Source organism: Lutra lutra, chromosome 10, assembly GCF_902655055.1.
Source record: "Lutra lutra chromosome 10, mLutLut1.2, whole genome shotgun sequence".
Lineage (NCBI taxonomy): Eukaryota > Metazoa > Chordata > Mammalia > Carnivora > Mustelidae > Lutra > Lutra lutra.
The window spans coordinates 102267486-102295133 of NC_062287.1; the positions used below are offsets into that span (position 1 = coordinate 102267486).

Below are 27648 nucleotides of genomic sequence, written 5' to 3' on the forward strand. Positions count from 1 at the left end.
CTGCTTGGATATACTTTGCCATCTTAAACTTGCAAAATTTTAATATCTTTACCCTTACTGCATTTCTCTTTCCCTAGTCTTCATTAGTCTGTTAGATCTTTCACGATAGAACATACACTGGATATATTTTTTTTGGTAGCTGACAATTACAGACCTAGTGTTCACTCATTTAGAGTTTGGTTCATCATTGATTGACTGATTAAAACAGTATTTATGGAATGGGATGTGCTCATCATGTCTAAGTCTGGGCACAAAGAAGGATAAGACAAACAAGATTCCTGAGTTCATGGAGCTTCCATTGTTGCTAGTGAAACAGACAATAAACACAGTAAATAAGTCAGTTGGATATTAGGAGAGAGTGATGAGTCCTATGAAGAAAATAGAACAAGTTAAAGGGATAGTTAGTGATTAAAGGAGGAAGGTCATCAAAACCCTCTTCTTTGAGGAGGTGACATTTGACTAGAAACATAAATGACGAGAAAAATTAGCCATGAAATTTGGGAGAAAAGCAATTCTAACAGAGGGAAATGCAATGGAAGAAAAGAACCCTAAGCTTGGGGGAAAAAAGAACAACTCAGCATGCCTAAAATAAAAAATGCTGAAATTTAAGCATATCCAAGCATGAGGATATTGGAAATCCTATCATCCAGAGGCCTTCATTAAGAATATGAGATGCAGAGAAGTGACCTGATTTGCATAGCATCCAACAAGTCAGTGGCAAAAATAGGACTAACTTGGTTCTTTGGATTTCCTCTAATAATGTCCACTGACTATTGAGCTTGAAAACTCAGTGGCTCTTCAGGATCCCAAGCAAAGTGAGTATAGAATAAGGATCTTTTTTTTTTTTTTTAATATACTCAGATATCTTTTTTTTTTTTTAAGATTTTGTTTGTTTATTTGATAGGCAGAGATCACAAGTAGGCAGAGAGGCAGGCGAGGGGTGGGGCCAGAAGCAGTCTCCCCGATGAGCAGAGAACCTGATATAGGGCTAGATCCCAGGACGCTGGTATCAGGAACTGAGCCAAAGGCAGAGGCTTTAATCAACTGAGCCACCCCGGTGCCCCAGGGATGTATTTTTAAGAGAATGTCACACTGGGGACGCCTGGGTGGCTCAGTTGGTTAAGCAGCTGCCTTCTGCTCAGGTCATGATCCCAGTGTCCTGGGATCGAGTCCCACATCGGGCTCCTTGCTTGGCGGGGAGCCTGCTTCTCCCTCTGCCTCTGCCTGCCATTCTGTCTGCCTGTGCTCGCTCTCTCTCACTCTCTCTCTGACAAATAAAAAAAAAAATCTTAAAAAAAAAAGAGAATGTCACACTGCTTTCAATAACTCCTTAGACCAAGGATTTAATTTTTTCTAAAGATTAAAACTAATCAGACTGAGAATTTTTTGAAATTCAATATATTTCTAAGACCTAGATAACGGTATTATTTTGAAGTAATACTTTATGAGTTTCTAGTGAATGAAATGTTGTTAAAAGGATTTCCTCAAAAAAAAAAGTATTTCCTCACGGTTTTCTAATATAGAAACATAAATAATACCAGTGAGATTTGAGGTTCTATTCAACCCCCTTTTTTTGGTCATTTCCTGGGCCTTAGTAGTCAGTTTTATGTCTTAACTTGACTAGGCCATAGTTCCTAAGTATTTGGGCAAACACCAATTCTGCATGTTACTTGGGAAGGTTTTTTTTTAGGTGAGATTAACAATTAAATCAGGAGGGTTTGAGTAAAGTGGACTACCAACCATTATGTGGGTGGGCCTCATTTAATTAGTTGAAAGGAGGAAAAAGACTGAGGTTCCTGGAGGAAGAGGGAATTCTGCCTCTAGACTGACTTCCCATTCAGACTGCAGTATCAATGCTTCCCTAGGTCTTCAGCCTGCTGGCCTACTCTGCAGATTTTGGACTTACCAGACCCATAATCGCATGAGCCAATTCCATAAAATAAATTTTTCTTTTTGTCCCTCTCTCTATATATATACAACCTATTGGTTCTGCTTCTTGGAGAACACTGATTAATACAGCTTTTGATACCAAGAGGAACAGAATATTAAGGATGAGTTTTCTGAATTGGCTTTGGCATTTGTGGAATTAATTCTCTAGTCTGATTAAGTTTATTTATTTATTTTTTATTGGATTTACTTATTAATTTATCTTACTGTAATAAAAGTTTTTTGGGTTGGTGAGTTCAAGCCCCACTTTGGGTGTAGAGATTACTTAAATAAATAATAAAAATAATAAAATCCTGTAATTTCTCTAAAATGGAATGTAGCAAAATTCTCCTCAGTTCGTTTCTAAGTGTGATACAGTATCTTGGTGTCAGAGCATGATCTGGATATACATTGCGAAAGTTCCTGAAGTGTCCACTATGTGAAAATAATAGCAACTGGTATTTTTGTACGAACTCCAAAAATAAATACCATCTTTTTTCCACACACACACACACACACAAAAGCTTTTTAATGTAGTGTTCCATTATTCATTGTCTCCATGTATTACCCAGTACTCCATGTAATATGTGCCCTCCTTAATACCCATCATCTGGCTACCTGATCCACTCACCCCCTTCACCTCTAAAACTTTCAGTTCATTTCCTGGAGTCCATAGTCTCTCATGGTTCATCTCCCCTTCTGATTCCACCCCTCCCTTCATTTTTCTCTTCTTTCTCCTAAGGTCCTCCATGCTATTCCTTCTGTTTCACACATAAGTGAAACCATATGATAATTCTCTTTCTCTGCTTGACTTATTTCACTCAGCACAATCCCTTCCAGTTCTATCTATGTTGATGCAAGTGTTGGGTATTCATCCTTTCTGATGGCTGAGTTATATTCCATTGTATATATGGACCACATCTTCTTTATCCATTCTTCTGTTGAAGGGCACCTCTGCTCCTTCCACCATTTGGCTATTGTGGATATTCCTGCTATGAACATTTGGGTACATATGGCCCTTCTTTCACTACATCTGTATCTTTGGGGGTAAATAGCCAGCAGTGCAATATCTGGGTCATAGGGTATCTCTAATTTTAAATTTTTGGGGGAACCTCCACAGTGTTTTCCAAAGTAGCTGCACCAACTTGCATTCCCACCAACAGTGTAAGAGGGTTCCCCTTTCTCCACAGCCTCTCCCACATTTGTTGTTTCTTGCCTTGTCAATTTTTGCCATTTTAACTGGTGTAAGGTGTTATCTCAATGTGGTTTTGATTTGAATTTTCCTAATGGCTAATGATGTGCTAATAATGTGAACATTTCTTCATGTGTCTGTTAGCCATTTGTAAGTCTTTTTTGGAGAAGTGTCTGTTCATGTCTTTTGCCCATTTTTTTTTTATTTTGGCCAGTTTGATTTTACTTTAATAACATTTAACAAGGGTTATCAGTATTACAGATATTCTTTTTCTTTTTTTTAATTTTTTAAAAATTTATTTTCAGCGTAACAGTATTCATTGTTTTTGTACCACACCCAGTGCTCCATGCAATCCGTGCCCATTTTTTTTATTTGATTATCTGTTTTTTGGGTGTTGAGTTTGAGGAGTTCTTTATAGATCTTGGATTAGATCTTGGATATCAGCCCTTTATCTGTAGTGTCACTTGCAAATATCTTCTCCCATTCTGTGGGTTGTCTCTTTGTTTTGTGGACGACTGTTTCCTTTGTTGTGCAGACACTTTGGATCTAAATGAAGTCCCAAAAGTTCATTTTTGCTTTTGTTTCCCTTGCTTTTGAAGACCTATTTTGAAAGAAGTTGCTGTGGCCAATGTTGAAAAGGTTACTGCCTATTTAAAGGTACTAACGACTCCACTTCTATTGTAAAGAGAACACTGAGAGTCTGTGGTGTGATGCAGCAATAGATATGCAAAATATCACCATGGGATACATCTAAATCAGTATTTATAGTGGCCAGGTTTTGGGTGACCATGCACATGATAACTTCAAATATTTTTGTCAAAGTGATAAATATAGTAAGATTGGCTGGTTGCTTCTTTTTTTAAGATTATATTTATTTATTTGACACAGAAAGAGAGACAGTGCAAGCAGCAGGAGTGGCAGGCAGAGGGAGAGGAAGAAGCAGGCTCCCTGCTGAGCAGGAGACCCCATGCAAGGCTCAATTCCAGGATCCTGGGACCATGACCTGAGCTGAAGGCAGACGCTTAGCTGACTGAGCCACCCAGGCACCCAGTTTTTTCCATGACACTTGATGCCCCACTCTTGTTTTCCCAAACGTAGGGGTCTTATGTTTGAAATCTGGCAGTTTACTCTCAACATCTGGTAATCCTCAGAGCAAACTGACTCTGCTCCACCTTTCCTGATCTACTCATACATTCCTGGATTGAAATGTGGGAACATAGATTAGACCCACCCACAGGGACCTTGTAACATGTGAAAAAGGCTTAATGAAGGAAACAGGCACATTGACCAGGCAGTTACTTGTCAGGCTTTAAGAGAAACACAAGAATAAGGCCTATAAGGTGAAATGTCCTTATGAGGACTCAGTTAATACCATTGCTCCTCAAGAGGAGGCTTCAAGGATAATGATGTTGCTTCAGAGGAAATGTAGACTTTTAATTTGTGGCTAAGTGAACAGTAGCCTACGGTATTCCTGTCCAGTTTTCATTTCAAAGAACTTTAAAAAAATGAAAATGAACTGTAGCAAAAAAATGTGTTAGGAACAGAATTCATGAAACTCCAAATGTAAATCTGGCATTTGTATATAAGAGTTTTACTTTGTCACATACTCAAGGACGTCTTTTAGTTCCCCCTAAAACTTTAAAGAGCTTCAGCTGTTCCTTTGCTACTGATGGCCTTTTTCAGGGCACCTTTGACATCCTTGTTCCTAAGGGTATAAATCAGCGGGTTGAGGAGGGGGGTAATGAAGGTGTAGACCAGGGCAAATTGGCGGTCCTCGTCCACCGAGGAGCTAGACTGGGGACGCAGGTAGACCAAGGCACAGAAGCCATACTGCAGCAGGACCACGGTGAGGTGCGAGGAGCAGGTGGAGAAGGCCCGGCGGCGGCCCTCGGCGGAGCGGATGCGCAGGATGGCCGAGGCGATGAACACGTAGGAGACACAGATAAGCAGGAAAGGGACGGTCAGCACCAGGATGCCCACCACGTAGAGGACGGCCTGGTGCACGCGGGTGTCAGCGCAGGCCAGACGCAGGACTGGGGGCACGTCGCAGAGGAAGTGGTTGATTTCCCGGCGGTGTCCGCAGAAGGGCAGCGTGAAGATTAAGGCTGTGAGCTGCAGGGAGAGGAGGAGGGCCAGGCCCACGGCGCACACCACCATCTGGACGCAGAGCCTCTGGGTCATGATGAGGGTGTAGTGCAGTGGGTGACAGATGGCCACATAGCGATCGTATGACATGATCGCCAAAAGAAAACAGTCAGCACCGCCGAGGGTGAGAAAAAGGAACATTTGCACCCCACAGCCAGCCAGTGGAATGGGCTTCCGGGCCCCCCAAATGTTGGAAAGCATCAGAGGCACCACCACCGACGTGTAGCAGATTTCTAGGAAAGACAGGTTGCACAAGAAGAAGTACATCGGGGTGCGGAGCGAGCTGTATGTGCACACCACCCAGATGATGGCTGTGTTGCCGCAGAGGATCAGCAAGTAAAGGAGGAGGAAGAGGAGGAAGAGGAGGACCTGGAATTCAGGGACGGTGGTGAACACGCGGAACACGAACTCAATGGGGTCGGACTGGTTGAGGACGGGGCTCCTAGCAAACATGTCTCCTGCAAAGGACAGCAGAAAGTGTTGAATCTTCCTTTGCCCAGCTGCTTTATTGCCGGACTAAAATAAAGGATGGCAAGTTTTGTTTAGTGCAAAAATAATAACTCAGTTACTCAAATAATCTTGTTTGTTAAAAAATTAAAATAAAAATTAAGTGTTGGGTATTTGGTGATGTAGAAGTCATGAGAAGTAAAAGATAGTAAAACACTGTTGTGTCTAAATAATTATTTCAAATATTGTTTTATAAAGAATGGGAGTTTCAGATCTAATTCTTTTTTTTCCCCCCACAGGGGATGGATAGATTTCTTTCTTTCTTTCTTTCTTTCCAGATTTTATTTATTTATTTGACAGACAGAGATCACAAGTAGGCAGAGAGACAGGCAGAGAGAGAAGGAAACGGGCTCCCTGCTGAGCAGAGAGCCTAATATGGGTCTGGATCCCAGGAACCTTGGGATCATGACCTGAGCCGAAGGCAGAGGCTTTAACCCACTGAGCCATCCAGGTGCCCCTCAGATCTAATTCTTAAGGAGTTCATTATGAAAAATAAGTTTTACTAGTAATCCAGATCTAAAAACCTCTTGACTGATATAAAAATATAAGAAATGGGTAAGAGAAAGGAGAGAGAGAAGTAAAACTGTGCCAATATTCTCAAACCATATAAAGAGTAACTCAGTATAAATTACATTATTACTTAGATGTAGATGATTAGAGAAAAGTTAATTCTTTATATATTCTTTAACAATTTAATATTAGTCATCTTAATAACAATCACAAAAGAATGAATTTTTCCATGTAGATGTAATATAAACATATAAACATTATATATAAACATATAAAATATATCTTTCCCCAAAATTAAAGAGAAAAATTAGAAAAGGAAGCTATCATTCAAAAGAAAAAGAAGGGGGCACCTAGGTGGCTCAGTGCGTTAAGCCTCTGCCTTCGGCTTAAGTCATGGTCTCAGAGTCCTGGGATTGAGCTCTGCATGGGCTCTCTGCTCAGCAGGGAGCCTGCTTCCCCCTCTCTCTCTGCCTGCCTCTCTGCCTACTTGTGATCTCTCTCTCTGTCAAATAAATAAATAAATAAATATATAAAATTTTACAGGAAAGAAGAAAAAGAAAAAGAAGAACAAAATGGATGCAGAATTCCATAGAACAAAAATCTTTTAAAAACTTGGAAAACAGTGTGGAGATTCCTCAAGAAATTAAAAATAGAGCTTCCCTATGATCCTGCAATTGCACTACTGGGTATTTACCCCAAAGAATCAGATGTAGTGAAAAGAAGGGCCATCTGTACCCCAATGTTTATAGCAGCAATGGCCACGGTCGCCAAACTGTGGAAAGAACCAAGATGCCCTTCAACGGACGAATGGATAAGGAAGATGTGGTCCATATACACTATGGAGTATTATGCCTCCATCAGAAAGGATGAATACCCAACTTTTGTAGCAACATGGACGGGACTGGAAGAGATTATGCTGAGTGAAATAAATCAAGCACAGAGAGTCAATTATCATATGGTTTCACTTATTTGTGGAGCATAACAAATAGCATGGGAGACATGGGGAGATGGAGAGGAGAAGGGAGTTGAGGGAAATTGGAAGGGGAGGTGAACCATAAGAGACTATGGACTCTGAAAAACAATCTGAGGGGTTTGAAGGGGTGGGGGGGTGGGAGGTTGGGGTAATCAGGTGGTGGGTATTAGAGAGGGCATGGATTGCATAGAACACTGGGTGTGGTGCAAAAACAATGAATAATGTTACACTGAAAAGAAATAAAAAATTTAAAAAAATGTGGTCAGAATTATCATATGATCTCTTTAATATGAGGAATTTGAGAGGCATGGTGGGAGGGGGCATGGTGGGTAGGGAGGGAAAAAATGAGATAAGATGGGACTGAGGAGGGAGACAAATCATAAGAGACTTTTAATCTCAGGAAACAAAATGAAGGTTGCCGGGGGGATGGTGGGGAGGGATAGGGTGGCTAGGTTATGGACATTGGGGAGGGTATGTGCTATGGTCAGTGCTGTGAATTGTGTAAGACTGATGATTCACAGACCTGTACCCCTGAAACAAATAATACATTATATGTTAATTTTAAAAAAAGAAATGTGGTCAGAAGTAGAATGATATATTATCAATTAGGACAATAAATACAGATGGGCGTATACTATTTTAAAACATAAAGATGTTCAGATTGAGTTAGGAAGCAAAATATTTTTAAAAGAGGAGAGGCAAAAATACAGGGTCATATAAAAACTACCACTCTTTATCTGAAAAATTTAGGAAAATTCTGAAATAGGAAATAAACCATAATCCCCAACCAAAAGAGATGCAGGCATCTGATTGTCTCTATAAAAACCCCAAGGCAGCCAACTGAGAAGTAGTTAGAACTGATAAGAAAATGTATTAAGATGGCCAATAGTTAACTGATTTGTACTTAACAACTTTGATCTCCTTTCCCGCTATAAAATATCACATAGGGTGTTCACAGGACACTGAATTAATTCTAGGCAAGTAGTCTTCATTTCTATACACCTGAGCATTTACACTCTCTCCAGTTGAGGTTTTTGCTTATCAAGTCCCTTGTTTTTGTTTCCAACCGTGAATAAGCCAAGAACACTTATTATTGTTCAAGTTAATAGAATAGTTTATGGAATGTTGAACTATGAGTGCAAAAAAGATTTTTTCAATGCATGAAATCATACGGTATTTGTCTTTCTCTAACTGACTTATTTTGCTTAGCATAGTACCCTCTAACTCTATCTAATTATTGCAATTGGCAATATTTAATTCTTTTTTTTTTTTTTTTTTTGTCTGAGCAGGGATCCTGATATGGGGCTCCATCTCAGGATCCTGAGATCATGACCAGAGCTAAAGGCAGCCACTTAACCAGATAAGCCACCCAGACACCCCAAGATTTTATTCTTTTTGAAGGCTAAGTAGTATTTCTTTGTGTGTGTGTATGTGTGTATGTATATACACCATATCTTTTATAGCCCTTTATCAAGGCAAATCAGTTGTAATGTTTTGGAAATATTTGAGAAAAGTGAGTTGCAAATGAGTGATTACTGATGAATTAGTGAAAATGGGCAGAAATACCACATAAGTTAGAGGGTAATATTAAAAATGACCTATTGGTAAGTATTCATGAAACATTTATTATTCAGCAATAATTATGAGAAATTTAAAAAATGAGGGCTGCCTGGGTGGCTCAGTAGGTTATGTATCTGCCTTTAGCTCAGGTCATGAACCCAGGTGCTCGGATCAAATCCCACATCTGGCTCCCTGCTTAGCAGGGAGTCTGCCTCTCCCTCTCACCTTGTTCCTCCTCCTGCTGTGCTCTCTCTCTCTCTCAACAAATAAATAAAATCTTAAAAAAAAAAGTTATGCATCCTTAATCATGAAAGTGAGACTTGATGTTTAACAGAATTGGGGGAAAGCCTTCTAAACGAGGTTTCCCATGTAATCTTTCTAGAATATCAGAGCTATAAAGTGCTCCTCCTCCCAGATAGAAAGATAGATACATGCAGGCAAACGTGTACATTTACAAATAAATGGATTAATAGATACATGGATGCGTATGTGCAGTCAAGCACATTTGGGAAAAACTAAATATTCTCTCTGTGATCCACAATGGAGATAAACATTAAAAGGACTTTAGAATCCTGATAGGAAGTACATATAAATTTAACTTTTCAGGGGTGCCTTGGTGGCTCAGTTGGTTAAGCGTCTGTCTGCCTTCAGCTCAGGTCATGATCCCAGAGTCCTGGGCCCTGGGATCGAGCCCCATATCAGGCTTTCTGCTCAGCAGGGAGCCTGCTTCTCTTTCTCCCTCTGCCTGCTGCTTCCCCTACTTGTGTTCTCTCTCTCTGTTAAATAAATGCCATAAAATCTTTTTAAAAATTTAACTTTTTAAGACTTCTCTGGTGTTTCATGAAAGCTTCTTTAGGTGTCTTGGAAGCATATTCAAACATAAGAATAATAATGGCCTGTGCCATAGTATGAAGGCACTCTTCTAAATTCTCTGCATGTATTAATTCAGATGCACCTCATAACAACACCATGAAGCAGGTAATATGTTATACTTATTTTACAGGTAAAGAACCATGGTCCCAAAAGATTAAATAGTCTGAGATTAAACAGCTAGTCTATGGTTGGAGTTGTGATGTAAGCCCAAGCATTTTGGATCTAGAAAAGAAAGATCTAAGTTTGGGTCTTGACTTCACCACTTCCTAGTTCCCACTTTCCTCCCTGCCTTTCCCTTCCTTCCTCCCTTCCTCTCTCTGTCTTTCTGCCTCCCTCCTTCCCCATCTTCTCTCTCTTTCTCTCATTCTTGTCTCTTAAAGTAAAAAACACATTCCTAGCTCAAGGGCTGTGCCAAAAGAGGCTGAATATGGTCTGTAGTCTAGTTTCCTACCCTTGCTCTAACATATTATAGACAACAGGCAATTTGGAAGATCAATTAGGAAAAAAAAATAGCCATTAGTTTTTACAAAGTAAAGTCTCTGAAGATGTTTCCTTACCTCTTTGCAATTCACTGTATTCCCTCAGCCATCAGAGAACATTCATAAGGGCAAAAGTTTTGCTTCTGTCTATAGATGATTAAGGCAGCTCTTCTAGAATATTGCCTGACCCTCCGTATTCTGTTCTTTAAGGATAAAATGAAATAAGGGTACATAGGATCCAGATGTGCATAATTCCCTAGAAATGAAAGTGACTAGTAGGTGATGTCTTCATAGTACCTCGATGTGCATGGGAAAGAGTGTGTTGGTGTTCAAGAAGAGTCAGCTTTTAGAAAGCTATTCTTGGGATAAGACAAGATGAAGAGGAACTGCGGAAAGCAGGGATACTTTGGAATTATTCTAAGCCAGAGTCTTGCACAGAAGGACCAGGATCCTTTTCTGCACTCTTCTCTTTACTCAGAGGCCATTCTTGCCTGATTGAGCCAGATAATTTAGTGCCCTATAGGATGTCTTAAGATAATGGGTCCCTAAGAGGAGGAATTTCCCCAGTGGCCTTTCTTAAACCAAAAAACTAAAAAATACTGGGACAAAATTAATTTGTTAATCAACTATGACAAAGTTAATGAGCAACTTTTCACACAATAATCATAGACAACTGTCATCTGGGGGCCACAGGTTGTATCCTCGTTCCTACTTATACCCAACCCATAGGAACCTGTGGATAGGTTTTGACAAATTCAATCTATGGGAAATGTTCATGCCAGCTCAGGGGTCCCAGAAGGTGTAGACTGCATTAAAACTACCCTCCCCTGGGCAATTGGGAATGTGACTTTTAGGCTGAGATTTGTCATTCAAATGTTAAGTTACCTCAGGCAAATTTTAAAGATTGTTATATTTGAATTTCCTCATCTATATTATCAATGATTGGCGTAGATGATATTCATGGTTCTCTCTCTCCTCAAAACTCTACAATTTCTACTTCTGTTTCAAGGAATAGAGAACATATGGAAGAACTGTGTCCTACCTGTCATTTGTAACTTTCTCATTTTCAGCCTCAATCATATCCTACTTCTCTCTGCTGAATCCTGCCCCATGCCCACTCATTTCTGTGATGATAAATAATTTGGGTATCATATTTACAATGAGATATCATGTTTGTACTTATATTTATAATTTCATGCCCCAAGCAAGTAGGTGGCTTGACTTAACTATTGTGTATTTGGATATCTTTGCCATGAGCAAGCATGTTATTTTGGCATTCACCCAACTAAGTCACCAGAGCACTTTCAGCCTGTCACAGGCAGGTTATAAGTCTAGTCATACCTTTGAGCAAAAGTATATATTAACATGGTATATAATTGCTATGTAGTTAGAGTAGTGGAAGAAGATTTCTCTCATGACTTTCTTCTTAGATGTTAAATGGACAATGACTGATGAAATTTCACTCAATCCATAAGGAAAAATATTGACTATCGAGTTGCAGTTTACCTTCCATGGGTTCCAAATGCTCTAAACCCTTAATCCATAAGTTTTAATCCCAACCAAGAAGTTCAGAAGTGTTTGCCTGTATAATGATGCTCACAGTCATGGTAGAATTTAGAGTTGGAATAAATGATTCTTGATGGATTCATCAAAAACTGTATGGAAGGGGTTTCACACCATGCAAAGAAGTAACTCTTCATGGTAGGATGTGACAGAAATACTCCCTCATGTCCACATGTGTTCAGCATCTTCTCTGCCCTGCCCTCCCTCTTCTTTTCATCCTCCACCCACATTCTCAGCATATTCCTCCCTTGGGGAAGCCATCAATAAAATTCACACTTGCTATCCCAATGCACATCTTGCTGTCTCTCACTAGAACATTAGAAATGGCTATTTTTATGGATTTCTCACAGAGTTCACAGCATGAAATATATCATATCTTCATTGGTTGGGTTAAACAAAGTCAGACAGAGAAATTTGTCTTTGCTATGGTTTCCCCATATGGTCCTTTGTGCCAGGAAGATTCTCCTCAGGTGGAGGTGGTATATAAACACAGGTCTGGGTCAGAAAGTTCAAGAATCTGCGGGAGAGGAGTATTTAGTTGAGGTGGTTATGAAGTGGGATAGAGACAGAGAGATTGAGGGTCTAGTTTTGTCTCTATTACTTTTGCTAAAGGTATAATAAAAATAATTTTATAATGTATTTCTTGACAGTATGCCAAGCACTGTACTAAGTTCATAAAATGTGTTATCTCATTAAATCTTGCCCCAACTCGATGGGGGAGACAGGATGGCGGGGAAGTAGGAGGAGGTGCCCTTTCAACCTGTACCCTAAATGAGCTGATTACCTTCCAAAGAACTCTGATCACCCACGAAATCAGCCTGAGATCAGAATTATACATGTCTGGATCTCTACAGGAGCAGAAGACTCCAGTGGGCAGGTAAAGCGGAGTGGGAATGTCGGATTGATATCGGAAGATTAAAAAAGGGGGGAGGGAGCCACCAGAGGCAACCCATTGGAAAGTAATATCCCAATACGAGAGTGCCCTGTATCTGGGGACCAGCATTAACTTGGAGACTGGTAGAAAGCACTCAAAAAGAGCAAAGGATCGTGGCGGGGGAATTGTGGGAATTGGGGTGGCTAGGGACAGGGGCTTAAGTCCCCAGACCCGGGACAGCCACCCCTGGCACAGAGCCAGAGAGAGTGCGGTGGAGAAACCAGGTCTTGGTCCCTGAGCCACCAGCGTACCTGAGAGCATGTGGGGTCTGGCTCCCGTGAGGGGCTGGGAGCCTCACCAGCTGGCAGAAGCACAGCCTTTTTGCAGTCCCCACGTGAGTGCCATGCCCTGCTATCAGAGTCTGAGTCACGCCTCGCGCCCTCCCCTGAGAAAGGCGCGCACAGGCGCCAGCCCGGTGCTCTCAGACCCGGAAAGACCAGGCACTCCCAGCCTGGGCCAGCGGGAAAATCTCGGTGTGCGATCACTGCTTGGAACCTCTCCGGCAGTCTGGAGCTGTCCAGACAGCCGCTGCTGCCGTGGTTTTGGGTACAAGCAAAAAATTCTGCGTCCCCAGGGACCACGACTCGCAACCTGCTCCACCAGCGGCCAAGGGGAAATTTATTTGGGCTCTGCAGCCAGACTGAGGATTCTCTCTGAGAGGGATGTCAGGGTGCAGTTTGCTTTCCTCTAAACCTACAAAAACCATCAAAAGTGGTCAAGGCGAGAGAGAGAGAGAGAGAGAGAGAGAGAGAGAGAGAGAGAGAGGAAAAAAAAAAGTGAACATAAAAACCTCCAGAGAACAAAAGCCTGAAAAAAACAGTTTCCTCAGAGCCCCCCCCCCCCATGAGGGGGGCGGGAGGACTTAACTCAGAGAACATCATTGACTGAAAACCCACGTGGCAGGCCCCTCCCCGAGAAAACCAACCAGGAAAGAAAGAAAGAAAAAAAAAAGACGACAAGAGAACAACCGCCACTACTTCATAGGACAACGTTTATTTCTATTTCGTTCCCACTATTCTGGCTCTTTTTTTAATATATAGAAAATTTTTTAACCTATTTACCATCACAGTGAGATGTCCAGTACATCAAATTCCATAATAACCTTCTAACCTGAAATTTTTGATACATACACCTGTGTTTTTCTTTTGCATTTCTATTTTTTAAATTTCTTTTTTTAAATTTTAGTTTAGTTTAGTCTAGTTTATTCCTTTTTTACTTTTATTTTCTAATATTCATATAGAGTTAAACTTCAAGGTAATCCCCTTTCCCCAATCAATGCTACCCCTATAGGTAAACCAATTTTTAATCCCCCTTTATCTTAGGAAAGTTGAGTCCTTTAACAAAGATATCAAGATACATCCAGGAAGAATCAAAACAATCTTCCTCACCCACACTGAGAATTTAAAACCACTCTCCCATCTTTTTCTTCCACCATTGTTTCTGTGTTTTTGTGTTTGTCCTGATAGCATATAAATCTTACACTTGGGGTTCTTTTTGACGAGGTTCTTCCTTTATTTGGCTATATATATAAAATTTTTTTCTCTTGTCATATACTTTTATCAGTCTTTTTGTTTGTTTTTGTTTGTATACTTCATAAATCTTACCTTGGGGCCCATTTAGGCTGAACCTTCTCTTTTATCTTCCCTTTCTTTCCTCTCTCTCTCTTTTTTTCTTTTTCTTTTCTTTTTTCTCTCATTTGGGTGGGGAATCCTGATTGCTCAGAAGCATTACAGGGTGCATCTTGAATGCACCACAGTCGATACATCCAGCTACATCTGTTCAGCCATCTCTCACCAAAATGACTAGGAGGAGGAATGCCCAACAGAAGAAAAATACAGAGGATGGGCCTTCTGCAACAGAGCTAACGGCTATCAACATAGACAATATGTCGGAAAGAGAATTCAGGCTAACAATTATCCAGGCAATAGCTAGGTTGGAGAAAGCCATGGATGACCAAACGGAATTGATTAGGGCTGAGCTGAAAGCGACCAGACAGGATGTTCACAATGTTAGGGCAGAGCTGAAAGCTACCAGGGCTGAGGCCCACAATGCTCTCAATGAGTTCCAATCTAATCTAAATTCTCTCAAAGCTAGGGTAACTGAGACAGAAGATAGAATTAGTGATCTGGAGGACAAACAGATAGAGAGAAAGGATCAGGAGGAAGCCTGGAAGAAACAGCTTAGAAGCCACGAAAACAGAATCAGGGAAATAAATGATGCCATAAAAAGTTCCAACGTCAGAATTATTGGAATCCCTGAAGGGGAGGAGAAAGAAAGAAGTCTAGAAGATATAGTGGAACAAGTTCTTCATGAAAATTTTCCCAATCTCACGAATGGAACCAGCGTTCATGTACTAGAGGCTGAACGGTCTCCACCCAAGATTATAGATTCCAGAAAAACATCAAGGCACCTGATAGTCAAATTGAGGAATCATAATTGTAGGTATAATCTCTTGAAAGCCGCTAGGACAAAGAGGCTCCTTACTTACAGAGGAAAGCCCATCAGAATAACATCAGACCTGTCCACAGAGACCTGGCAAGCCAGAAAGGGCTGGCAAGATATATTCAGGGCACTAAATGAGAAGAACATGCAGCCAAGAATACTTTATCCAACAAGACTGACATTCAAAATGGATGGAGAGATAAAGAGTTTCCAAGACCGGCAAGGCTTAAAAGACTATGCAACTACCAAGCCGACACTGCAGGAAATATTAAGGGGGGTTCTATAAAAGGGGGAAAATCCTAAGAATAACATTGAACAGAAATATAGAGACAATCTACAGAAAGAAAGACTTCAAAGGTAACACGATGTCAATAAAAACGTGTCTATCAATAATCACTCTCAATGTGAATAGCCTAAATGCATCCATAAAATGGCACAGGGTTGTAGATTGGATAAAATGACAGGACCATCCATATGCTGTCTACAAGAGACCCATTTTGAACCTAAAGATACACCCAGACTGAAAGTGAAGGGATGGAGAAGCATCTTTCATGCCAATGGGCCTCAAAAGAAGGCTGGGGTAGCGATTCTCATAACCGACAAATTAGATTTTAAACTAAAGACTGTAGTCAGAGATACAGAAGGACACTACATCATTCTTAAAGGGACTATCCACCAAGATGATCTAACAATTGTAAATATCTATGCCCCCAATATGGGAGCAGCCAATTACATAAGAAAACTGTTAATCAAGATAAAGAGTCATATTGATATGAATACATTAATAGTAGGAGATCTTAACACGCCTCTCTCAGAAATAGACAGATCATTGATGCAGAAAATCAATAAAGAAACAAGAGCATTGAATGACACATTGGACCAGAAGGACCTCATAGATATATACAGAACATTTCACCCTAAAACAACAGAATACTCATTCTTCTCAAGTGCACATGGAAGCTTCTCAAGAATAGACCACATACTGGGTCACAAATCAGGACTCAACCGATACCAAAAGACTGAGATTATTCCGTGCACATTCTCAGATCAATGCTTTGAAACTGGAGCTCAATCACAAGGAAAAGTTCAGAAGGAACTCAAACACCTGGAAGCTAAAGACCACCTTGCTTAAGAATGCTTGGATCAACCAGAAGATCAAAGAAGAACTGAAACAATTCATGGAAACCAATGAGAATGAAGACACCTCGGTCCAAAACCTATGGGATACAGCAAAGGCGGTCCTAAGGGGGAAATACATTGCCATCCAAGCCTCCCTCAAAAAAAATTGAAAAATCCAGAACACAGCAGCTGTCTCTACACCTTAAAGAACTGGAGAATCAACAACAAATCAAACCAACTCCACACATAAGAAGGGAAATAATCAAGATTAGAGCTGAGATCAATGAGGTAGAAACCAGAGATACAGTAGAACGTATCAATGAAACTAGAAGCTGGTTTTTTGAAAGAATCAATAAGATCGATAAACCATTGGCCACACTAATCCAAAAGAAAAGAGAGAAAGCCCAAATTCATAAAATTATGAATGAAAAGGGAGAGATCACAACTAACACCAAGGAAGTAGAAACAATCATCCGAAGTTATTATCAACAGTTATATGCCAATAAGCTAAGCAACCTAGATGAAATGGATGCATTCCTGGAAAACTACAAACTCCCAAAATTAAACCAGGAAGAAAACGACAACCTAAAGAGACCGATATCTAGTAATGAGATTGAAGCAGTGATCAAAAACCTCCCAAAAAACAAGAGCCCAGGACCTGATGGATTCCCTGGGGGAATTCTACCAAACTTTCAAAGAAGAAATAACACCTATTCTCCTGAAGCTGTTTCAAAAAATTGAAGCAGAAGGAAAACTTCCAGACTCTTTCTATGAAGCCAGCATTACCTTGATCCCCAAACCAGGCAAAGACCCTACCAAAAAGGAGAATTTCAGACCAATATCACTGATGAATATGGATGCTAAGATCCTCAACAAGATCCTAGCAAACAGGATCCAACAGCACATTAAAAAGATTATCCACCATAATCAGGTGGGATTCATTCCTGGGCTACAAGGATGGTCCAACATCCACAAATCAATCAATGTGATAGAACAAATTAATAAGAGAAGAGAGAAGAACCACATGGTCCTCTCAATTGATGCAGAAAAAGCATTTGACAAAATCCAGCATCCATTCCTGATTAAAATGCTTCAAAGTATAGGGATAGAGGGAACATTCCTGAACTTCATCAAATCTATCTATGAAAGACCCACAGCAAATATCATCCTCAATGGGAAAAAGCTTGCAGCCTTCCCTTTGAGATCAGGAACACAACAAGGATGCCCACTCTCACCACTCTTGTTCAACATAGTATTAGAAGTCCTAGCAACAGCAATCAGACAACAAAGAGAAATAAAATGTATCCAAATTGGCAATGAAGAAGTCAATCTCTCTCTCTTCACAGATGACATGATTCTTTATATGGAAAACCCAAAAGACTCCACCCCCAAACTACTAGAACTCATACAACAATTCAGCAACGTGGCAGGATACAAAGTCAATGTACAGAAATCAGTGGCTTTCTTATACACTTACAATGAAAATACTGAAAGGGAAATTAGAGAATTGATTCCATTTACTATAGCACCAAGAACCATAAGATACCTGGGAATAAACCTAACCAAAGAGGTAAAGGATCTGCACTCGAGGAACTACAGAACACTCATGAAAGAAATTGAAGAAGACACAACAAGATAGAAGACCATTCCATGCTCTTGGATCGGAAGAATAAACATTGTTAAAATGTCTATACTGCCTAGAGCAATCTATACTTTTAATGCCATTCCGAACAAAATTCAACTGGTATTTTTCAAAAAGCTGGAGTAAATAATCCAAAAATTTGTATGGAATCAGAAGAGACCCTAAATCACTAAGGAAATGTTGAAAAACAAAAATAAAACTGGGGGCATCATGTTACCTGATTTCAAGCTTTACTACAAAGCTGTGATCACCAAGACAGCATGGTACTGTCATAAAAACAGACACATAGAACAGTGAAACAGAGTAGAGAGCCCAGATATGGACCCTCAACTCTATGGTCAGTTAATCTTTGACAAAACAGGAAAAATTTTACAGTGGAAAAAAGACAGTCTCTTTAAGAAGTGATGCTGGGAATACTGGACAGCTATATGTAGAAGAATGAAACTCGACCATTCTTTTACACCGTACACAAAGATAAACTCAAAATGGATAAAAGACCTCAATGTGAGACAGGAATCCATCAGAATCCTAGAAGAGAACATAGGCAGTAATCTCTTCTGTATCAGCCACAGCAAATTCTTTCAAGATATGTCTCCAAAGGCAAAGGAAATTTCTTGAATTTTATATCATCTGAAATGCCTCAAAAGGTTTCAGGATGACAGGTGGGCTCTATCCTAACATGTAAGCATTGGATTTAGTTAATGAGAAGAAATATGGTTTTTACTTTCATAGGATGAGAGAAGAAAGAACATTGGGGGGTGATCTGAGAGATGCCCTCTATTTGGGTACATAAAATGAGCAAATCTTGAGTCCTGTAATTAGACATTAGGGACCTAGCTCTTGGTGTTGACCCATTTACTCAATCTCAGTTCATTCACTCCTTCATTTATTATTCACTCATGTAGTCATCCAGTCACATATCCCCTCACTCACTAGTTTAATTTTTCACTGAATAAGTATTTAATGATTCCTATTAACAATCAAGCCTGGTAGAGATGAGACGGCAGAAGTATGAGCTAATACTGGTCCTCAGGGTGTACAAATCCCATCAGATGCCAGGTCCAGGGGTCATCTTTTAACCTGTAGAAAATTCCCTCCTGGCCTGATCGAACCTGAGTGGCCAAGGATATCATTTCATTCTTCTGTGGCTCAACTAAAAAGATTTCCCCTCACCGTTGATCTGGAATTCAGTGTCTTGTTAAAATCAATTCAGAGTTACTAGTTTGGGGGAAGGCTTGAGTTCATTCAGCTGTTCTCAATGCTTCTGTTTTAGTTCACTCAGGCTGCTGTAACAAAGCATCATAGATTGGGTGGCTTATAAACAACATAAACTTACTTCTTTTCACAGTTCTGGAGGCTGGGAAGTCCAAGGTCAATGCACTGACAGGTTTCAGGTCTGGTGAAAGTCTGTTTCCTGGTTCAAAGATGGCTGTCCTTTTTGCTTCTTCATTACATAGTGGAAGGGACAAAGGACTTCTCTGGGATCTCTTTTTTAAGAGGATTAATAACCTTGACCAGACACCTGAACTGCCTTCTCTGAAAGACCCATCTCCTACTACCATCACATGGGACATGAAGATTCAGTATATGAAAGTTGGAGGCACACATTCAGTCTGTAGGAACTCCCATTCCCCAAGATAATCTGACAGAAACTTTTAGTTGTATGCATTTATTTAAAAAATTTTTATTAAAAGTTACAGAAGCATTTTTGAGAGGCGATGAATTGCTACATTACTCCACTGCGGTCCACCACAGGGTGTTAGATGTGGTTAAATCATTATCTAAACCTGCCTGCTGAATGTGCTACACAGCCCCTCTGACTCATACATCACACCAGCCCACCAAGACTTCGAAGGTCAGAGAATGGAGGTTTCTGGGCACACAATCACCTTTTACTGTCTTTCCTATTTCTTTCCAGTGAAGCGATGAGACATTTGGGATCTGATGAAGGTGCGCACATCCAATGTTCAGGTTCTCAGTCATCCATTTTCCTAAAAGTAGATGTTCACTGGAGCATGCAGGATTCCCAGCTAAGCTGCTTTATCTAAATGAGTATGTAGCATAAAACTTCTAGAAAACAGGAATGACAGACATCCCCAGATAGCAAGGGTTTCATTTGTAATAGTAGCAATGTATGGTCAGAATACACGGTCTCTCCTTTACATACCTCTGATGACTTCAAAGACCAACATTGTTTAATGTGCTCTTGCTTAGAGCTGTGATGGGAATGGGGATTTAGGGTCTTCAGAATGTCAATATTGAAGGAGATTTAAACAGTTTCAGGGAGATTTCGATCAATATTATTGTGACTTTTCATGTTACTTTGTGTCCCAGTGCTTTAGTTACAAAGATAATTGTGTTGTACTGAGGAGACTAGTGGTCCTTGATAAAAGAGAAATATTTTTTAAAAATTTTTTATCTTTTTATTTTTGAGAGAGAGAGAGAGAGAGAGAAGAAGGAGGGGCAGAGGGAGAAGGAGAGAGAGAATCCTAAGCAGACTCCCCTCTGAACATGGAGCCTGACATGGGGCTCAATTCCATGACCCTGAGATCATGACCCAACTGGAAATCATGAGTTAGATGCTCAACCAAAAGGGAAAGAGAAAAATTCTCTTTGGAGAATAATATCCTTTATGCTCACTACATTGTATTGTGGGGTTAAATAGTTGTTAGCTGAGCTAAACTGGAAAGGGTTTGCTTTGGAGTCCCACAGACTTAGGTTCAAAATTCTCACTTTGCACCCTCTGCCTCTGTCTGAACCTCCATTTCCTCCTTTCTATATGGCTGATCCCCTCAGAGGTAGTATGGTATCTGAATGAGTTCACACACGCAGATAATGAGCAGACACTAGATGCTGAATAAATATTCTCTTTTCTTTGGTCTCAATCCCCTCTTTGTGACAGGCTTTGAGGAAATGACTGCATTTGACAATCTCCTGGTGTTCAGGTCTTATTCTTAGAGCCATCCAATCCTACATTGTAGAGGTGGATTCAGGCAGTGGTATTTGAAAAATCTCCTGTAGATTATTGTCATGTGCAGCCAAGGTTGAGAACCCCTGTTCCAGATTAGTGTTTCTAGGGTGAGTCTTGTGGTTTCCAAACCTTTCAGAGTCACCAGGAGGACTTGCTAATTCACAAATAGTTGTGCTATACTCCTAGAGTTTCTGAAGCTGTCGGTCTGGGGTGGGGATTTCTATAATTGGCTCTTATAAAAAATTCCAGGTGAAGCTGATGTTGCTGGTCTTGCAACAGTGCTTTTGAACTGCTGGTCTAGGGAAACCGTTCTCAAAGTGTGAACTGCTTACCAAACTCATCTGAAATACAGGAGAAACTTGTTAAGAATCCAGGCAGTCCTCCCTATCCATAGTCTCTTACATGAACTTTATGAGAACTCAGTTAAGGGACAGGTATGGATATATTTTAATGTTCTGAACTGTTTTTCTCTCTGAAATGCAGGGACTAAATAGATTAAGCTCAAATAGCATCCCTTATTATCAATGTTCACCACTGGCATTTTTGCTAAGTTCAGGATCCAGGTATATGTGGATAGAGGGGGATAATTCTACAGATTTCTAGGTTCTACCAGAAATATACTAAATTAGATTATCTGAATAGCTCCTATAATTCTACTTTTCAATGTCTCTCAAGGTAATTTTTAAAAGCATGAAAATCTAAGAAACATGCCTCTGTATCATGTACAAAAATCATAGTTATTTTAAAAACTAGTAATTAAAAATGTAATTCTGGTATCATACACTTAAGAGATTCACCTGCAAAGCTCTTTAGACCAAGGTAGTCTTAAGATTTTATAGTATATAGGACTATAGTCTTCATTTTAAAATAGAAGCAACATCCTCTTTCTGGAAAAAGATATCCAAAATTTTTCCTACCCTGTCATATTCCCAAAGCATGGACAGAACCAGTCTCATTTGGAAGGGAACTTCTTAGAGAAATGAAAGACAAGAAAGAATTAAAATTCACAAAAATATTCTTAGATACTAGAAGTCCCTGCAATTGCACTACTGGGTATTTACCCCAAAGATACAGATGTAGTGAAAAGAAGGGCCATCTGTACCCCAATGTTTATAGCAGCAATGGCTACGGTCGCCAAACTGTGGAAAGAACCAAGATGTCCTTCAATGGACGAATGGATAAGGAAGATGTGGTCCATATACACTATGGAGTATTATGCCTCCATCAGAAAGGATGAATACCCAACTTTTGTAGCAACATGGACGGGACTGGAAGAGATTATGCTGAGTGAAATAAGTCAAGCAGAGAGAGTCAATTATCATATAGTTTCACTTATTTGTGGAGCCTAACAAATAGCATGGAGGACAAGGGGAGTTAGAGAGGAGAAGGGAGTTGGGGGAAATTGGAAGGGGAGGTGAACCATGAGAGACTATGGACTCTGAAAAACAATCTGAGGGGTTTGAAGGGGTGGGGGGGGTGGGAGGTTGGGGGAACCAGGTGGTGGATATTAGAAAGGGCACGGATTGCATGGAGCACTGGGTGTGGTGCAAAAACAATGAATAATGTTACACTGAAAAGAAATAAAACAAACAAACAAACAAACAAACAAACAAACAAAAACTACAATGAGATATTACCCATGTCTGAATGGCTGAAATAAAAAACACAAGAAATTAAAAAAAAAAAAAGAAATATCACATGGTTTGAATGTTATTTTTTTAAAGATTTTTTATTTATTTGAGAGAGTGAGAGAAAGCATGAAAGAAGAGAAGGTCAGAGGGAGAAGCAGACTACCCATGGAGATGGGAGCCCAATGCGGGCCTTGATCCCAGGACTCCAGGATCATGACCTGAGCTGAAGGCAGTCGCTTAACCAACTGAGCCAACCAGGCACCCTGCATGTTATTTTTAACTAGTAGGCTAAACCCAGTGAAGACTTTGCTTTTCCAACCACCTTCTGAAATGCATTCTTGACCTCTTTGTTCCTTAGGCTGTAGACCAAAGGGTTTAGCATGGGGATGACCATAGTGTAGAACACTGATGCCATTTTGTCTGTGTCCATGGAATGACTAGAACTTGGCTGTAAGTACATGAAGATGATTGTCCCATAGAAGATGGAAACAGTGGTCAGGTGAGATGCACAGGTGGAGAAAGCCTTCTTCTGTCCCTCAGCTGAGCGCATCCTCAGGATAGCAATAAAAATGAGCAGATAAGAGTTCAAGATAACCAAGAGTGTGAAAAAGACATTGAATGCTGCCAATGTGAAGAGCACAATCTCATTTATGTGGATATCAGAGCAAGAGAGAGCCAGCAGTGGAGGAATGTCACAGAAAAAGTGATTAATTATGTTGGAATGACAGAAGGAGAGTTGGAAGGTGAGGGCAACATGGATGGAAGACTGTAAGAGTCCACAGATGTAGGAGCCAGTGACCAGGGAGGTACACATAGCACTTGTCATGGTGGTGGTGTAATGTAGGGGTTTGCACACGGCTGCATGGCGGTCAAAGGCCATTGAGGACAAGAGGAAACTTTCGATAGTGGCAAAGGCTGAAAAGAAGAACATCTGGGCAGCACATGCATGGTAGGATATGATTTTATCTCCTGTGGAAAACCCCACCATTACCTTGGGAGTGACAGCTGAGGCATAAACACAGTCCACAAAAGAGAGGTTGCTGAGGAAGAAGTACATGGGAGTGTGGAGACAAGAGTCCAACAGGATCAACACAATCATCCCAATGTTCCCAACCAGAATGATGAAGTAAATGATAGTGAAGACTATAAATAAAGGAACTTGCAACTCTAGGGCATCTGTTAACCCCACAAGAATGAATTGAGTCACCTCTGAAATGTTCTCCATCAAAATCATTTAGAAATCATCATAAGAGGCACCTATGACAAGATAAGCACACACAAGATAATTCTATTTGATCCCTAGCATAGGATAACTAACTGTGAACAGGGTCTCTTGCTCACATGTGTCAGCTTTCTGTCAAGAGCAGGAGCCTGTATACAACAAGTTTGACTGAACACTGGGGAGGGGTGGGTTGAGTGAGGCTCTTCATCTAGAAGTGATGTGGAAGGACACTGGAATGTCCTTGCTGACTGCTGCCACAAGGGGACTACAGCATGATCCTGGAGGCACATTTCAGCTCACCTACACTATGGTATATTCTATTACAGTAAACCAATAGGACTAAACCAATAGGACTCTTTCCCACTAACTTGCCATACCTTGCAAACACTCCTGTTACAAGTACATAAAAGCTTAATCAACAGAAAGGAAAAGAAAGTCATTGGCATATGATACAACAAGCTTCATCAAATACATTTCCTGTCTCTGAGGGACCTCTCACTGACTTGTTCATAATAGCTGAAGATATACAGTGATTTGGGACCCTGCTCTACTCTAATTCATGAGGGCCCTTAATTGGGTGTTCTACCCTTAATTGGATAGTGCTCCACACTACCTTTGGCCCCTGAAGGAAACTTCATGATTTCTGGCACATTCTTAGTGATATTTTGGCATCTTTCAGGAGCTCTAAAAAAGGAGGAATTGTTTTTCAAATGGTGGAAGCAAAATTTTTGTTGTTTTCTCTCTTTGTCACAGTCTTTATTTTTCTCCTAGGCTGATGTTTCCCATCTCCTACCACCATCCGTGTCTTTGCTTTATTCATGGGAAGGGAGAACTGGGGGAGATGGAAGAGTTACTTTCATTCTTACCTAGAGACTTTGCATCCTCAGCCAAGCTGTGGAGGTCACGGCTGTTATGTTATCTGGTGTAACATAACGGTCATGTTATCTAGTGTATCTGGTTGTGCTTACCTCCAATGGCAGCTTAGCTAACAGCTTACCATGGCTGCCACAAGTATAAATATGAGAAACCCTCTTCACCCAAGAGACACTTTGACTCTGGAATCTATCACATCCATTTCTACTAGATTAAAAATCCTTAATATTGAAGGAAGGAAATGATATAACCCCACCTTTAAGATTAGCTTAGTGATAGAGACCTATTATCCAAAAGATATGTTCATCATAACATATTCCTAAAGTAGAGGTATGTATTTCCAGGGCACCTTGGAAGTAGAAAGGGTGTATGGTTAGCCCAACACAGGACTAAGAAAAATGCTCTGGAGATTATTACTCCTGAGTTGTGGCTTTGGAGACACAAGAAATATAATAACAATTTATTAGTTGTTATAATAACAAATAGTTACATAGTACTTACTTTGTATCTGGAAACTGTTCTAAGCTATTCACATATATTAACTCATTTAGCAACTCTGGGAGGCAAATACTATTATTACCCCTACTTTTACTTCAAATGGAACTGAGGCTGAAAGAAGTAGGTTATTTGCCTAACTAGCAAATCTGGTGGTAGAACTGGGATTTGAACCCAGCTAATATTGTCTAAGATCCATAATATTAAGCAAAATAGTGGATCAAGTTAATCATCTTTCCTGAGGTTCAGGATCCTGATCTTTCAAGTGGGAATAATCACAATTTTCATCTTTTAAGGTAGATGAATAGAATAACTTAGTTCATGCAAAACACTTAAAATATGGGTGAAGAGGGTCAAAGGTACAAACTTCCAATTATAAAATAAATAAGACATGAGGATGTATTAGATCACATAGTGAATATAGTTAATAATATTGTATTATATATTTGAAAGTTGCTAAGAGAGTAGATCTTGAAAATTCTCAGCACAAGATAAAAATGGTTGTAGCTATATGTGGTGATGGATGGTAACTAGACTTACTGTGGTAATCATTTCAGAATGTACACAGATATCGGATCATTATGTTGTACCGCTGAAACTAACTTAATGTTATACATCAACTGTACCTCAATAAAAATTTTTTTCAAAAAGAAAAAAAAACACTTAAAACAATGTCAATTACACAAGTACTGAAATAATTCAAGCTGTTACTACCACTATTAGTATACCAGGCAGAAGAAACATCATGGATAAAAGCATGAATTGGCAAGCACAATTGTATAAATAGGCAATTATAAATAGAGAGGTATTAGTAATTAGCAAAATACATGGCACAATCAAAATCTCAATTAAAGAGTGATATGCAAAAATAGTTGGTAGAAATGAGACTGATAGAATTGAACCTTAAAAGAAAGAGTAGAAAATTGCATCAGATGATAGATCTAATACAATCATTTAGAAGAAGAGCATAAGGTGACTATTTATGCCATATATAATAGAGGCATATAAGTATAGATAAATGTCACTCACTGATTAGCAACCTAGATGGGCTGCAATCTTGGGGACATTACTTACACTCTGCAAACCCTCAGTATGTTGTCTGTGAAAGACCTAGTTCATGTAATGCCCAATGTATCTATTTTACATAGCTGAAAAGTTTAAATTAAATGATTTATGGAGCTCTACCATCACGATGCCTGGCACATGGCATGTATTCAATGATAATTCCCTCCTGTTCTCTTCATAGCTGGCTTTGCACATAACCCCCCTCTGTACCAGCAGCTGGCATTACATAATGAATAACAAGATTCCTGACTTTTTAAAGGGTAGAGTCAGTCGGCTCTAGAAGTTATCTCCTCAAAGTGATAAGTGCTTTTATAAAAGCATGTATAAAATATTACATGATTGTGAAAGTGCCTGGAATGTCCAGAACACCTTACTGACAATGAAGTTACTTCCTCCTGAGACTTGTTCCTCAATTTTTTTTCCCCTCAATTCTTAAATGTCTGTGCTTGCTAGAGTTTCCAAAATTTGGCCCAAATACACAAAAATGTGAATCCAATTGCATTTATTTTTGAGAAAAAAAGTAAATTTCTGTAATGGATGTACCAAGAATGGCCAACATATTGACCAAATATCTTTTCTGTACTGTTTGTAAGTATAAGAGGACACAAAACGGCTTCTTTTGATGCAGGAATTTGAGATGTAGGGGTATGGGTACGACTGTATCACAAATACACATCCAATTCTGAATATGAAAGTTCTCTGAAAAGCTTAAAAGATGCTAACATTCTAGTCAAGCAACCTGAGCCATTTCTTTCCATGGTCTATCTCACCTCTTGGTTACTGCAGGATATTAAGCCACTAATACTGAAAGTCCAAACTTTGACATTCCCAAAGAAAATGACTTTACGCTCAAGATACCCAAACAGATGTTAAAAGTTCTACAACACCCGAGATTCAGAAAGGAAGGTATATTTGCACTGCTATTCCTCTAGCATGCTCTACATAAAAGGAATAAAGAGGCATGGTCTCCCTTTTTTGACTCTGTCACCCCAACCACTCATTTAAGACATCTGATTGCAATCAGTGGAAAGAGTGGTGAATGACCAGCCAAATTTGTTTTCCACATTTGTAAAATGAACATGGTTAGATCCTCTAGAGCCCCTTTCCTTTCTAATCGTTGTGTGTTTTCTTTATACTTACTTTTGTCCTAGGAACAGACAAAGGAGGGTACAAGGTAGGGAGTATGGAAAACCGTCATGGCCACACTGTTGACCAGAAGTCCACATCCAGGAAAACATCATGCTAGAGAAGCTCTTTCCCCGCCTGTGGAGCATTGTGTTGTGGAACATAACTTGTGCTCTTACAAATACCAGGGTTGAGACATGATCTCAATACGATCTTTTTACACCAAAGATCTCGGGAGAATGTTAGGGTTGTGTGAGTGGGTATCTCAGGAGGCTCCAGATCCAGGATTGGCCCCCTGACCTGAACTGTTGGGAGCTATCAGAGGATCATGTCTGGTTGTATCTTAACTGAGAGTGTTTTTAAAGACACGAGGGAATGGACACTTAGAGAGAGGAGCCGCC

General features: G+C 39.9%; 2 protein-coding genes across 2 annotated transcripts; both read right to left on the reverse strand.

Moving 5' to 3' along the window:
* Nucleotides 1–4756: 4756 nt before the first annotated feature.
* On the reverse strand, nucleotides 4757–5716 carry LOC125079875 (olfactory receptor 10Q1-like). The gene has a single exon (XM_047693601.1). The coding sequence runs from the start codon at nucleotides 5714–5716 to the stop codon at nucleotides 4757–4759; it is 960 nt and encodes a 319-aa protein (XP_047549557.1).
* A 17031-nt stretch (nucleotides 5717–22747) lies between these two features.
* On the reverse strand, nucleotides 22748–23701 carry LOC125078968 (olfactory receptor 5B12-like). Its single transcript, XM_047692259.1, has one exon. It carries the CDS (start codon nucleotides 23699–23701, stop codon nucleotides 22748–22750), a length of 954 nt encoding a protein of 317 aa, XP_047548215.1.
* Between the last annotated feature and the right edge of the window lie 3947 nt (nucleotides 23702–27648).